At 42.2% G+C, this 16325-nt stretch overlaps 1 protein-coding gene across 1 annotated transcript in view; it reads left to right on the top strand.

The window, feature by feature from the left end:
- Positions 1-786: 786 nt before the first annotated feature.
- The window catches only part of LGR5 (leucine rich repeat containing G protein-coupled receptor 5), a 117806-nt gene continuing 102267 nt past the window's right edge, over positions 787-16325 (top strand). The window contains exon 1 of the mRNA XM_075274414.1: positions 787-1115. Within this exon, the coding sequence (XP_075130515.1) occupies positions 907-1115 (209 nt within the window). The 5' untranslated portion in view covers positions 787-906. The remainder of the gene's footprint in view (positions 1116-16325) is intronic.

Below are 16325 nucleotides of genomic sequence, written 5' to 3'. Positions count from 1 at the left end.
CTGTGAAGCTTGTCCTGCGGGGGCTGTAGTACCATTCGGTCAGTATCGATCAAGATTCCCAGGAAGCAACAGCATGATGCAGCGCACTCAGTTTTTTAACTGTTTGCGCTGCTTGACTATCTTTCTTTTAAGGGTGCGCGCAGGAGCCTTAACCCTGCTGCGTGGAGGAGGGGGGCTTGGGGAGAGCCTGGCCATCCTAACGTGGGCTCTGCCGGCTTGGGGGGAACGCTGGGCTGGTGTCCCGCTCTCCTGGAGCAGGGACTCCAGCCAGGCTGTCCCTTTCTAGCTTACTTTTAGTAGCAGCTGCTCTAAGAGCAGCTGGTGATGCTGCTGCTGCTCCTCTTGCCTTCTCATTATGGCGTGGCAAGCAAGGGTTAACTGCAGAGGAAGGAGGGGTCCAGCAGCCAGTCTCCGAGAGTTGCTTCCTGGTTGATCTCTGCTACTGAGCCTGAAGCTTCAGGAGAGACAACAGACAACTGCAGCTGCTTCCAAAGCTGCTTCTATTGCAGAGAGATAGGAGGGGTTGAGCAGCCGGACCAAGCAAGCTTCTTTCTGGGTGATGTCTGCTACTAAGTGCAGGGCTTCAGGAGAGACACGTGCAAGAAGCTGCTTTCTGGGCTTCCCGCACTGCATATGCTGGAGGGAGGCCTCGCCCCATCCTCGACACCAGCCAATGAATGTTAGCCCAGCGAAGGGGGCGGGAGCTCCCTACACACGGCCGGTCAATATCTGGCCAGCTTATGCAGCCGGCTGGCTCGCATAATGCAGTGTGAGATGCTACAGGCAGTGAAGTGAGGCAGAGAGCGGAGACTGTCACTCACCTCAGCACCAGTTGTGTCACTCACTCTTGTTTACCCTGGAATACTTCCTACCCCTGCCTGCTAGACCGAGGACTTACTGTACATCATGGACATCTCCCGGACCTGTCTGCTCATGTGCTCCCTTATGTGCACCCTGCAGCTCCTTAGTGCGGCCAGGCTGGGGAAGCAGCAGCAGCATCAGAGCTGTCCCAGCTCTTGCCTGTGTGAACAGGACGGGATGATGATGCGAGTGGACTGCTCAGACCGAGGGCTCACTGCGGTGCCAGCTAACCTTAGCATCTTCACGTCCTACCTGTAAGTGGCACATGTGCCCACTCCTCAATGACTTCCAGCCTTTCAGGGGTGTCCTAATGTTACTGCTGTTATGACTGTATCATTGTGCTTATTATTAGGGGCTTCTGAACATTGTTAGTGATGCCTGCCTAGTCCATGGTGCAGTACAAATCTGGGTATTATAGGATGTAGTGCCCAGGGTATCCCTGCATCTTGCCTTATACATCACATGATACACACATCCTTATGGATCACCCAAAAAGTTCAATCTAAAATTAGACTCACATAGAATTGGCTCTTTCTTGATCGGTACCACTAATCTTGGGTACTTATTTATAAAGTTCCATCTTCTGGTCTGAAGTGATATGGTTGGAATAGGTCATTGCTCCCTTTAAATTGTACAGTGCTGTGGAATATGTTGGCACTATATAAATAAAATGTATTATTATCATATTATTATATACTTATAAAGTGTATACAGATGTATGAATTGATTTGGTAGATGTGAATCAGAATCATCACGTCTAGTACTGGAGTAATGGGGTCACTTTACTTATTATAGGACTTTACAGGTGGGTACCACTTTATGCTTTACATCCAAAAACTCAATAATTGCCCGATGAAACAACATTCTATATTGACACCAAAGACATCATCATAAATCAAGGAGGCATATTTACTGCGCCCAGCTGCCCCCACTATAAGTCAGGGATCACAGCCCAGAAAAAGGGAGGACTATCCGATTATAGCAGGAATCGGAGCAGGAGCAGCCCGGTTGTAAATCAGGGATGAGCTCCCTGTGTAAATCAGTGATCAGAAGGAAGATCAGAAGAATCCTGGTGTCTGCGTATGAGCCAGATAAATCAGATAGTCACATGAAATGGTAGTAAATAGGTACGTTACTAATCCGAGGTCAAGTTCAGTAGCAGACCATGTGTGAAAAACAAAGGGTGAGTAGAAAACAACAGTGGAAACATTACAAGTTTATTATATTAGTATACTATTTCAGTAGTGAACTACTACTATGGAGAACAGTCTGTCAGGAACCAATATAGACCTTGGGATTGCAGAATAAATTGGGTCATGGTGGTGTAACCCCATAAATTGAGGTTCTCAAAAAGTGCTACGTCTTCTAGACAGTTTTGTGGTGAATCGATAAATGTACATGATATATGAATTTATCGACCACCGCTCCTGTACCAATGGGTGTTATCTGTGAATATACAATGCTTTGCTGTACTCCTGCCAATCTAGAGCCATTTGGCAGCCACAAGCCAAGAATATTGTAAATACGTTCCTTATCGCATGGTGTTAAGAAAACAAGATCCTAGACTGATTTCTCAGAGGAGTTGTATTGATCTTTAATAGTTACACCTTTGTGAGATATTTCTTATGCAATCGTGGGGCTTGACTGTTAAAAGTTACACATAGCCTGTAAAAAGCGGCCATATCTGAGATCACTATAATAATGGAGTAAACATCCACAGAGAAATCTCAAGATGCCAAGTGAAGGCGGCATATCTCATAACATAACTACAGGTTCTACTTTCAGGAATTATTCTTTTTGGAGGGGGTCGATTTGGACTTCTTCCTGGAGTTATCCAGTAATATGCTCTTACCAAAATTTTCCTTGCACCTTTCAACCTGTTACCTTACTGGACATCCAGTGTCTTACAGTCATGTAAAGGGTTACTCCGCTTGGGGAAGGGGGGCTGTAATATTATTTGCTTTACTAATATTGATACAGTGTGAACTTTCAGATGATCCACAATGCAGTCTCTCTCCTAGTCAGGTCTATTGCAAGTGAGCCAAGGGGAAATGTTGATTACAGTTGCAAAACCTTTATCTCTACCTTTGGTTTATGAGACGTCTTTGAAGTGTGCAAGTAATCTTTAACTGTGATATTAAGACAAAGGAGACAAATGAAGTTGCTGTACAGGAAAACGCGCTGAGCGATCTGAATGTTAAGAATGATTGTCACATACTCAATATATATAATGCAGAGGCTGCAGGTGGCTTATAGCACCTTTAAAAATGGGAACCCTTGCTCAACGACCATGCTAAAATGCGTGCAATGTGGAGCATGCCATTCAGTACAATTCATCATGATATCATGGAGTCTTATCAATGAGTTAGCAAAGAAATGAGGGTCTGTAACATACATTTTCTGATACTCAAGAGTTCAGTGACAAATCCAGCTCCAGTACACGTGTACAGACCACAATACCATCGAGTGATATCATCTACATATTTACATGATGCTGGAAGTATACAGAAATCTCAGGCTATTTGTCAATAGGAGCCTGTGCTCAGAAAATAATATTGGATAATAAAAGTCAAATTTAGTTTATATACGTCCAGTAAGAACTGCTATAGAATACGGGTTATGTAATGTAATGCAATGCATTAAAATCTGTGCTCTCTTTCGTATCTCCGTGGCGTTGTCTCTTATCTGTTGCATGTGTATCTGTCGGTCGGTGTATGTACAGTATCTTTCTAGCATTTGTTTTAGAGGATGTTTGTTGATATTATTATAAAGAAAACCGTCGAGAACTGTGTGGGGTCAGTGTGTTCTAGCCTGTATTTGTCACTAGCATTGGATTGTAGTCATACTGCTGGTCATATGGCTGACAGTAAATTGTTATTTGGGGCTACCCATGGTGTTTATTATGTTTCTGAAGAATCTTCATAGTCTGCGTTGTTTCATGGTTTATGTGTCTGAGGATATGGCTCTGTTATGAAGAAGAGCTTCTTCTCTATGCTTGTGTGGTCGCTCCCAACATCCTGCTTTAATGTGATGTGTTTGTTTTGATGCCCTAATCCCTGGGTTCTGTTTTCTTGTGTGAAGAACGTTGAATCTTCCAGATGCACTGAATTGCCGTTGTTTTATTTCATTTCTGCTCGGATTCCTTGCTACAGATGAGGTGCTATTAAAGCTGGGGAAGGTGGGAATGGCTTGAGTAAATATGATACCTTTGTCTGGTAACTTCTATATACATCAAAGACGCTTCTTAGACCACTCAGGTGTCTCCTTAGAAATTCAGCTTTGCTATTTTACGTGATAATGAACGTATTGTGCAAATGTGATTATTCTGCTCCCACAAGCAAGAAAGGCTCTAAATATTATTTTGTGCCGGCTGGATAATAGAATGTATTTATTGCTAATATGACCTTCTGAGAAGTAATCCTCTAGGTGTAATCCTACAGCATGTACAAATTAATTTACGCTGCCTGAAGCATTTCAGGATAATGAGACTTGCCAAAGATGACAAGAGGCTGACTGGGATTGAAATGAAATAATCCTACCAATAGACAAACTATTTTCAAGGGTTTTAATGTGATATCCCCTTTCATAGCGCAAGTCTGTGGCCTTCAAAGCTTGTTTGTGATGTAAGAGGAGTCATCGGATAGTTTACTCACTCAAATTCCATTAAGAATATGGAATCGTCTCCTAGACGGTAACTTTTTCCATTCTACCGACCCCTTCAAAATGTAGCCATACTATCTAGAATGTAGCAGCTATCCCAAAGAGAGCGGATCCGAGGAATGTTGTAGGTGAAATAGTTGCTACCCTGGTGTGACTTTCATATATGACAACAAGAGCTCCAGAATATACAAGGTTGTTATACCAGTAAAAATACACTATCTACATCTTTAGCTACTAAATCATTGTCAATAACGTCTACTAATACGAATTGCTGCCAAATTCAACGGGACGAGTATCGGTTTTGCAAGGATTACACAATAACTTGCATTTCTGTTTGTTCACAGTCTGATGTCAAATAGTTTGGGGTATTTTAAGCTGTCAATTCCTTCTCACATAGGTGCTACATTTTGAAAGTATGATATCACCAACTCCTCAGGCTTTAGTACAGGATAAATATTTATTCATGCGAAAAGGAGAATTTATTTACTTATTATCATTTTTTTTTAATGTAGATTGTGAGCCCCATATAGAGATCACAATGTAGATTTTTTTCCTATCAGTATGTCTTTGTAGAATGGGAGGAAATCCATGCAAACATGGGGATTACATACAAACTCCTTGCAGATGTTGTTCCTGGAAGGATTTGAACCTCAGACTCTAGCGCTGCAAGGCTGCAGTGCTAACCACTGAGCCACTGTGTTGTTCCTTTATTTACTTATTATCTATAGTGACTGTAAATGTGGATTTAGTTATTAGAGATGTCTTTATCACCTACGTGATATGGGGGAGATTTATCACACCCAGCACTCCAGAATTCTGTTTGAGAGATTTGTGACTTTTTCAGCTTATTTCCACAATATTTTGTAACATTTTACACATTTTACACCACTCACTCCAATTTTGAAAGTGTCAAATATTTTTAAAAAGGCGCAAAATAGTTGCAGGAAATTTTCACCAAATTTAACAATCAACATGCGATATTTATTTCATTTGCCACAATTTAGGGCAATGTAAACTCCAGCAAAAGTGACCTTAAAAATTCCCCCCATTGTCACTTCCAACATTCCTGCAGCTCACCAATGTCTTCTCACTACAATGTTTAGTGGATTAACTTACTCTCTTTGAATGAGCCCAAATGTAGCAGAGAAAACTCCCCTTCACTTTCTCATACTGTAAAAAGCCAGAAAAGGTTTGAACATCGGAGGAACAATAACTTCCAGCATTAGCGTTATGTGATAACACTTCAAAAGGTAGAAAATAGGAAATATCAGTGTGACAGCTTTTGTGTAGTGCACACACCTTTTAGCAGTCCTGCTCTTGTTCCAGCCTATTCCCGCTAGGTATGCTGCTCTATTTATTTCCGTGCCACTATCAGGATTCATAGTAAGTGAGTTGCATAATCATTTACTTTGTAGTATTTTCCTATGAGTAAGGAGAGGTTGTCGCAGTTAATCATCATCCTGGAGCCGTACACACCGCTGTTAATGAATGACACTTTACTGCTTCATATAAAAGCATTTTTGATGTAGTATGCAACACAATAGTAGAGCGCACTTTTCTCTTTTCACATGCTCCTGGGAGTCAGTGTAATAGTGTAAACATGTGTGAAATAAGCCGCGTGGATTCTGACGACAAGGCATTTAAGCTGCAGCAATATTGTTATGTTCAATGGACACATTGTTTCCTTTTATGATGTTGTAAAGACTCTTCTTGTAAAAATTTGTATATAAGGTATAACATAAAGATATGAGTCTAGGCCCTATGTAAAATAGTTGAATATCAAGCTCATCCGTGTTAATGTTTTGAAATGATTTTTGTTATTCTGGCAATTTTAGTAGGGACAGTAGAAAAGTAATTTATACTCAGGCCTCAGAAAAGTTGTATATACCTATGGAATAATAGTACACAGTGCAACACAATATTTTTACTGTATTACAATGTAAAGAAAAAAAATAGTTAAACGTTAACGCCATCAAGAAAATGAGAAGTCAGTGTTTTGCTTGGGTTTTACCACTTTCCAGATCCTCAAATTTCTTTAAAAGTGGGTAGTCTGCCTTGTACTGCGCAGACCTGGCAGCTCTACGCGCAGAGAATGTAGAAAGCATTCTGTAAAATCTGTTTTATACACGGGACAGGGTTGCGGGCAGGTTTATGGAATTGGTTGGCCAAACCACCGCCTCCAGTTGCACTATTTCTCTACAGCCCTCTCCTCTAATTCATTGAATTGAATTCCTATAAAAGTAAAAATGCCGCAAACTCTGCAACAAATTAATTATTAAATATTAATAATTGTATTATATCATTGATAATAATGAATGCCCATGACACAAAAAGCTTTCAAACTGCTATGAGAGCAAGAATCAGATAAGGTAAGTGTTATGGAATTGCTAGGACAGCAATTCCCCAGTAGCTGCTGGAAACCCTGGGAAGGGGCACAAGAGACAGTGAGCCCTAAGTTGAAGCCCCCCACTGTCCCTTCCTGCTTGCCTGGTCCTAGCCTATGTAATAGGTGACAACTGGGCGACGGGCCCTTCCTATATACATGAAACACAAAACGCAGACAAGACAAACAACAACAAAGGGAAGTCAGCTAGCCAGTGTTCGGTCATAGTCAAGCTATGCAGTGCCAAATCAAAATCCAAAGAATAGTCAATAGGGAAAGCCAGAGGTCGGAAGTCAATAATATAATAGTGGAAGAAGAGAAGCTTAACAGAGACAAATTCAATAGCCAGCACGTCTATGTGGGCTGATGACCTGAATATAGGAAGCCAAAAACCAGCCCTAAGCTTGATTGGAGGAAAGGCCATCAGCCACACGGCAAAACCAGAATCAACCACTTCATGAACAGATGCAAACATAGTGCAGGAGACGGGTGTGGTGGAAATTAAATTATAGAAATAGAGCCGTGTTCACACAGTGTAACCAAAAACTCTAAGAAAGGAATCAAACTGTATAGGCCTCCTGCAGCGCAGCATGTGAGCAGAGGGTGGCGCAGTGACCCAAACAGGCGTTACAGTACGAACACAATACTGAGCAAAACTCTCTTGTAGACCTCAATGAACATTTCCAGACTATACTGTCTATGATACATGAGGCTGCTGTAAAGCATACCTCTGTTATTTAACTGCACCATAATCAATTACAGAAAGCGGAATAAAAAATCCTCAATCAAAAAATTCAGACTGTTTAGAAAATAAGTTGTTTACCTATCTGGTTTGAAACGAATTCTCTCAGCTCCAAAATGCCTTCCAAACTAAAATGGGCATTTAATACGATGAGACATACAACTGTTGCCAGAACCTGATGAAGCAATGCAGTAATAATCATCTTTTATGGACATGTAAATTAGCCTGCAAGGGCATCAAAGATGGACCCGATTTGCCGACAGACAGACATGATACCAGCAAAGTTTGAAAATGTGAACCATGGGTGATGGGTGATCATTACATCAAATCAGGTGATGGTTCAGAGGTGACTTGTGACTGTCTGTAGGCACCTGGTAAATCAGGCCCGGCCCCTGTGAGCCTTCATTTAGAAAAAAGATGATTATCTCTGTATGGCATAAGCGGTTTATGGCACAAAGGTATGTTCCTGCTCCGTAAATAAACCCCTGCACTCTAGTATTATTGTCATTTTGGACATGGTCACTCCCTTTAATTAGTTATAAAAATATATAGATGATACATTCCCTTTAAGGACTAATGGACTAATCAGGCTGTTTTGATGGACTAATCTATGTTTTATGTAATTTATGTACCAATGTATTGTATTTATTACTTACATAATGTACTTATGTACTAACATACACAGCTGTAATACAGTATCTATAAAAGTCTATGGGGAAGACAGATTTTTCTGTAAAGGGTTTGAGTGTGACAGAAAGGAAAAATTGTGACTTGCTCCATTGTCATCCATGCTATACTAAAGAGACATTGCTTCTAGTGAAGAACAACCCTGTGATATAGTGCCATGAAATACTCGGAGTACCTACAGGTTTGTAAGGAACCATAGGGCAATATGTATATGTGTTTCCCATCATGCTCACCTACCCTGCCATTTTTACTACCCAAAATAATTTAATACAATTTTTATATTCAAGAAACTGATCAGGGTGTACAATTTTACTATTGCATTTTTATTTGTAGTAAGTTTTTTTTTTATTTATATTCAGAACGTCTATGAGAACCTCCTCTCTCCCCAGAAGATACTTGTATTATATGTTGTTTCTAGATTTATAAATAGTATCTCCCCTTCTTGGTAATACTTGATATTTAGAAAGGTCTTAAAATGCTAATCCTTTCATATCAGTATAAAGTTACACATAGACATTGTGTTAGCCTCTGACAATGTACTAATTTCACCTTCTCCAAGTTGACATTTGTTATAGAATAACTTGTACTATCCTATATTTGCTTATTTGTCATTAGATACATACTATCCTAGTGGACTGGTCAGTAGGGTCCTATGCCTTATCTAAGCCTCAGGATAACACAATATAGGAAATAATACTGATGATAACTCTGTATATTAACTTGAAGAGTTTGCATGACAAAGTCTCTCCAAATCTGTTTTCGGTCCTGAAGTGCGGAGGACAATTGTCCTGGCATAGGGAGCCTGTTTCCAGCTGTTAACGCGTGCACCAAGCTGACCTCTTCAGTCTACACGCCAACCTAGATTAGAGTCTCCTCAAGTGTTCCTTATTAACCTAGCGTCACTTCCCTATGGTAAGCCACTATTTTACATCTTCCCTGGCTTCTTGGATGAAGGTTATGCCAGCGATTTCATTCCTCTCTGGAAAGATGGATTTTAATTGCAGTTGTGCCCTTTATATGATAAAAGTGTAAAACCAGAGTGCTAAAATGTAATTGGGTTAGCCAATAAATTGAGAATAGGGATATTTTAGAATTTCATAAAATGTCATATGACCAATTCCTGGCTGCATATTACTTAATAATAGTTTTAATTTTGTGTCCTCTTGTGTCCTATGCTCTTATATTCTGCTTATATATGCGGACTATCCACAGGAAAGGAGATGTTACTTATTGTGGGTGACCCACAATCATAACAATGGAGAACCCCAGGTTCCCTGTGTAAGTAGAGCATCTGTCTGTGATAATGATAACATTCATTATTATATGACTGCCAGAGATAGCTCAGTACAGTGCTCAGTCCCATGTATGTGATTGTCCTTTCATATTATAGCATCTGAGTTAAGCTGATCGGGATATGCTTCACAAGGCAAGTAGTCTCTGCTGGTCAAGTAGTCTCACTAGTAACCAGCAGAAATATGAGCATTGAAAATAATGATCAGCAGTAGAGATGAGCGAGTACTGTTCGGATCAGCCGATCCGAACAGCACGCTCTATAGAAATGAATGGATGCACCTGGTACTTCCGCTTTGACGGCGGCCGGCCGCTTAACCCCTCGCGTGCCGGCTACGTCCATTCATTTGTATGCGAGCGTGCTGTTCGGATCGGCTGATCCGAACAGTACTTGCTCATCTCTAATCAGCAGACGATAATTAACCCTTTCCCTAGGATGGTGGCTGCAGCGGAGTAACCTCCATAGCCGCTGAGTTTCTGCTATATTGCACAGTGGAGACCTCGATCTAATGCCCGCGATCAGAGTTCACTCTGATTGTCATAGCAATATATTCGTATTGCAGTCTATGGGACAGTCAATCAAAATGTAATTGAACAAAAGAATTTTTAAAAATATAAAACCACTAAGATTGATATCAACCCTTTTCCCTAGATTTGAAATAAAAATTAACAAAAAATTTAAAAAAAGATACATCCTCGCATCTGAAAACATCCATCTGCAAACACATAGAAATATTTTTCCCCTGCAGCAAACGCTGTAGGGGAAAAAGAGAGCAAGAGCCAACCATTTTTTTTCTCCATTTTGCCTCCCATAAAAATTTTAATAAAAAGTGACCAAAACATCAGATATCCCCAAAACTAAAATGCACATACTTGAACATGTTCATATAAAAAGTTACGGGTGTCAGATTATAGCAACTTTCAAGAATTTTTTTAATTTTTTTTTTTTTTAAGGGGCTAAAACATAAAAAAAAAAAACTTCATAAATGTAATATACTTGGAATTGTACTGATCCATAGAATACAGATGACATATAATTTTAGCTGCCCAGTGAACGCCGTAAAAACAAAGCCTGTAAAAAAAAGTTGCACAAATATAGTTTTTCTCTATTTTCACCCCATTGTGAATTTTTTGCCAGCTTCCCAATACATTGTACAGAATAAAAAATGGTACCATTGCAAAGTACAATTTGTCCCACATACATTAAGCCTTCACATTCCTCTGTGAACAAAAAATAAAAAAGTTATGGGATTTGGTAGTCAGGGAATCAAAAGTTAAAATCTAAGATTGAAAAATGTTCTGCGGCGTGAAGGGGTTAATACAATGGGCCAGATTTTTATTAAACTATTTAAAAGCAAAGCTGTCTTACTTGTCCATAGCATCTAATGCAGCTTTTATTTTTATTTTCCTCCTAAGAATTAAAGCTGCTTAATGATTGGTTGCTATGGGTAACTAAGAAATTTTTGCCTTTTTTTGCATTTTAATAAATCTGCCCCAAATTTACTTACATTTGCATATACTATATTTTTCTGTGTTGTGTGTACTGAAGTATTTTAACCAATACATTGCTTTATCCATCTTGGTCTGTTTGTCAGATACAGATAAAAATTCCTCCCCAATATTTCAGTTCAGTTTCAGTGGGAATGATGATTCAATCCCAGTCTTGGCTGTCTATCCTCTTCATTCCCTCTTTCTGCATAAAGCTTTCAGTTTTTAAGCCTTGATAAGGCCTAGTCAAGTTTCATGGAGAAGTGTCGTGTTATCTCTGTATGTAAATCCAGAGACAACTGTGCTGTTCATAACTGGCAGGAGCTTTGTGCAAGAATGAGCTGAAAACAGGGAAGTGGAATAGAGAGGAATAGGGTTCAGCGATCAGGATCGGAAAAGAACGGATCTCGATCGGCGATCGAGTTAATTTCACGATCGCGATCGGGTTCCAATCCTGCCTAAAGAAGATCGGAAACGGAATTCCGATCCCGATCGCACAACTTACCTGCACAGAAGCACTGCTGCTGCCACTCCCCGTTGTACTCACTCCTCTTCTCTCTACTTCACATACCTACAGAGCACCGTATGCGCCCCTGCCTCCCAGGCTAGTGTTAGAGATGCTGGGAGAAGAGGGGCTTATGGCTTAGGAGAGTGTGGGCGGGTACTGGGAGGGGAGACGTGAGTGATGCACTCACATCTCGCCGCCCTTTAGCCACCCACACTCTCCTAAGCCACAACAAGCCCCGCCTACTCCCAGCAACACTAGCCTGGGAGGCAGGGGCGTGCACGGCACTCTGCAGGCATGTGAACTAGAGAGAAGCAGTGCTTCTGTGCAGGTAAGTGAAGGGGACTACGTAGCCTGGGGATTTCTTAATCACTACACAGCGTGGAGTCCAAAAATTGAAGCCTTCACTTTTTGAACTCCACGCTGTGTAGTGCACAGGATCGTTTTTAAAATCCGATTTTCAATCATTAAAAAATCCCATTGACTTACATTAGGATCGGAATTGGGATCGGGATTGGGTTCGGATGGAAAATGATCAGAAATCGGATTTTAAAAACGATCCTGAAATCTCAAGATCGGCTCAACCCTAGAGAGGAAACAGGAGGGCAGCTGAAATGTAGAGATGTTTCCCTTGTAACTGAGTCCCAGCAACTCATTCATTTTTCATCCCCTGGTAGTCATGTGACCGCAGGGCCGGAAGTGATTCACCTCCCATAGCTGTGTATATAGCGATTAGGAAATAAATGGTAATAAACCAGGGTTAAGAGTGGACCGCCCAGACATATGTAGTCAATGGACGCCCCAGAAACAGTTAATATATTTTATATATATATATATATTTGTATTTCTCTGATAGTTTTATCCATGTTGTGTATGGCGACCATTATATATGTAATTACCGTATTTTTCGGACTATAAGACGCACTTTTTTTCCCCAAAATTTTTGGGGAAAAGAAGGGTGCGTCTTATAGTCTGAAGGTGGCGCCTGGCATCCGCTGTAATAGAGAGGCGGAAGCCGGCAAGTGATAGACGCCATTACAGGTGCCGGGGCCTGAGACATCGCTGCACTCCTCTGCCCTGCATGAAGCCAGCAGCGGCAGGGGCTCCTCCGTGCCCCCGCCGCTGGCTTCATCCAGGGCAGAGGATCGTAGCGATGTCTCAGGCCCCGGCGTCTATCCCTCCCCGGCATCCGCCTCTCTAGTACAGCGGATGCCGGGTCAGTATCCGTGGCCCCTTCTCCCCCGGGGCCGGTCCCCACCGGCCCCGTACCTCTGAAGTTGCAGGCCGGCTCCTGCGCGGCGATATCGCAGGAGCCGACCTGTTCGGGTGACAGCCGGGAGCCTAATGAGGCTCCCCGGCCTGTCACGGCTATATTAGTATTGCGGCTGGTCTCTATGACCAGCCGTAATACTAATAGACAGAATGTCCCATAGACAGCAATACAGTTGTATTGCCGTCTATGGGACTTGCGATCAAGTGACCGCAGGTTCAAGCCCCCGGGGGGGAATAAAATAGTAAAAAAAAAAAAAAAAAAAGCTTTAAAAATATGAAATAAATAAAAGTTCTAAATCACCTCCTGTTTTTTTTTCAATACAAGGTGATCTAAGCAATAGATATCCCCCAAAATGGTATAACTAAAAATTACAGCCATTACAGGTGCCATTACCCGGCATCCGCTGTACTAGAGAGGCGGATGCCGGGGAGGGATAGACGCCGGGGCCTGAGACATCGCTACGATCCTCTGCCCTGGATGAACGCTCTATGCGTCCCCGTACAGCTGCAGGGTCACCTGTCAATGTGGCCTTGCAGCTGTTGCAAAACTACAACTCCCATATATTAAATATTTTACCAGTTTTTGCTTCAAAATTTTTTTTCCCTATTTTCCTACTCTAAAACCTAGGTGCGTCTTATAGTCCGAAAAATACGGTATATTTACATGTGTTTAGGAGCACCTTTTAATCTGGCTCGATGGGTTTTTTGGTTTTGTATGACTGTTTATCTTGTCCTTACACTGCTATTATGCCATGTGGGCAGTAAACATAGCAACTGTGGAGTTTACTTCTTTCCCACTATTTGCTTTGTAACTAGGGTACTTGGTCATAGAAAGCCTTAGATGATGTTGTGATAAAACAAGGATACTGTTGGTTCTACCCAATTAATTCTAAGCCAAACATTTTACTATAGATCAGATTGGGTTTACTTCTCATGGTACGGGGATTATTATATGCTGGGACTTCTTTGCATCTAGAATCTGGCCTTTCAAGTATATCAACACTGTATTACTGTTTGTGGACCAGGTATATTTATGGTAAGTTATCACAGCAGAAACTAAATTCTCACCCTCCAGCTTCCCGCAGTAAGATCGAGCAGGACATTTATTTTTTGTCCTGCTTTGCTCTCTGCCTCCATTTGAATACATTGGAAGGCTGATTCAGAACAGATTCCGGTACTGATTTTTGATTCCTTAATGGAATCTGCCATTTCATTAAGGGTTCGTTCCCATCTGCATTGCTCTTTCCATTGTTCTGACCCATAATAGGAGCAGAACAGTGAAAATACTGGCAGTTTTGGATGATGGGCACTAATGGCACCCAATAGACTCTATAGAGTCTGTTATATTAATGGAATCTGCAGGATTTTATATGGAATCTGCCAAGGAGGCTTCTAAAGTAACCTCTAAAATATACTGGAATCCTCTGTATGGAATAGTATACACACTATATACTGTCATATACCAACATCTCTCATAACTGTACTCTTTGTGTGGACTATGACAGGAGTACAAAAGCTGAACGGTTTTTGTTCAGTAGTACCCGTGACTTCTACGGGTTGGCGGTGATGATGAGCCACTTATATTTAGCCAATCGCTGTCGCTTGTGATTCGTGGTTCGCACATGTGCCTACCCCTGCGCACCTCTGGCCCCCATTGCCCCTCGCTTGGCACCGCAGTCTCTCTACCTACCGCCTGCCTCTGGCTCCCCCTCTGTGCACGTGCCCCCTTCGACTCCCGGGCTGATGTACCTTCCCACCCTGGTGACCCCGTCCTCCCTCTGTCTTGCATGGGCCGGGCCCACCCCCACCGCTGTGTCCCCATGGCAACCCCAACCTTGCAGGGCCCCCCATCTCTTCTGCTGCACCCCGGCTCTCCCTCCTCAGCCCCTCTGTCCCGTGGCACCACCCTTAATCTCCCGCAGCCCCCACCCGGCTGCCACCCCCAACCCCCCCAAGCAATCCCCCCCTTCCCAAACCCGGATCCCTAACCCCCCTCCCCAGCGACACCCCCAACCACCCCCCTCTATCCAGAAACCCCCCTCCCCCCACAAAATCCCCTGCCATGCCAACCCCACTCCCACAGATGAATGACGCGCCGTACTTACCAAAGCTTGGCCTGCGACAGTGTGTGCAATTGCAGACAGAGGCTGCATGGTTGGTACATGCTGGAGTGTGTGGCAGACTGTATAGGCTGCAGTACAGCCAGCCAATGCGAGGTTCCCGACAGTGGCGCAGGCGAGCACTTCCCCGGCCGTGGCGGAGCATGTCTGTTCCCCCACGTGCGCATAGAGCCAGCACCGCTGAACCTCCTCTTGCGGCTCCACAGTACGGCCGCTAGTTCGGTACACTCCGGAGCGTTGACAGCTGCCATGTTATTTTGCTTGGTGGCCGGCTGATCGCTCCGCCCACACAGTCTCGCCAGCCAACCAAGGAGCGCAGCTCATGGTCTGTGATGATGTCATCTAAGGTCCTTGAGCGAATTTCGGAGTGCAAATCGCCGTTAGCGCCCGTGAACTCTGGTGGTCTACGGTGATATTAAGTAGCCTATGTTTCAATCCAGTACCCACGGTATGTATGTGTGAAATTTGAGGCAAATCCTTTCAGCCTTTAGGCGTGATTGAGGAACAAACATACAAACACACAAACCCACAAACATCCAAACACACATACTTTCACAGTTATAATATTAGTAGGATTTTCTGTTGCTTACGTAGCAAAATCATTTTATCTTTGTACCGTATCAGCCAGTGGATATGAAATATAAAGATTGAGAGTCCTCAGTAGTTGATACCTTTTTTAATGGCTAACAATAATGACAGATTGCAAACTTTTGAGACTACTCAGGTCTCTTCATCAGATATAAATGTGCTTGCCTTCAGATATTGTATTATACCAGCCTGATGAAGAGACCTGAGTAGTCTTGAAAGCTTGCAATCTGTTATCATTTTTTGTTAGCCATTAAAAAAGGTATCAACTACTGAGGACTCTCAATGTTTATGTGGCAAAATCAAGCAGTATTGTATGGAGATTGCCACCATTCACAGTGTCCTGTCTCCAGTTAGACTTTCTTATTTCCCAGACATACTCACCTGACTGGATACTCACTAGGGCCTATTTATAGAAAAACAATTGTCACTATGTTTTTTGGGTGTGGGAGGAACTACTTCAGGTGACCTTGGTTGGATTGAAACCCATGAACCCAACGCTACAAGGCAACAGTGCGTTCTGTATTCCTTTATATCCTTGCTCTGAATACACTTTAATTACTCTAAATGTTAGATTTTTCTAAACTAGTGAATATTTGTACATATAGTCATACAGAATATGTTTTCCAAATGACAGTAGCAGCTTCTATTGAAGGTAGCAGGAGACTTTGTAGAATTTAACAAGTGTAAAGGGAATATTTTAAGTACAGGGACTCATGTAGAAAAATAGTA

Source organism: Leptodactylus fuscus, chromosome 5, assembly GCF_031893055.1.
Source record: "Leptodactylus fuscus isolate aLepFus1 chromosome 5, aLepFus1.hap2, whole genome shotgun sequence".
Classification (NCBI taxonomy): domain Eukaryota; kingdom Metazoa; phylum Chordata; class Amphibia; order Anura; family Leptodactylidae; genus Leptodactylus; species Leptodactylus fuscus.
The sequence above is the reverse complement of the archived record's forward strand: the minus strand, read 5'-3'. Positions and strand labels throughout refer to the sequence as shown.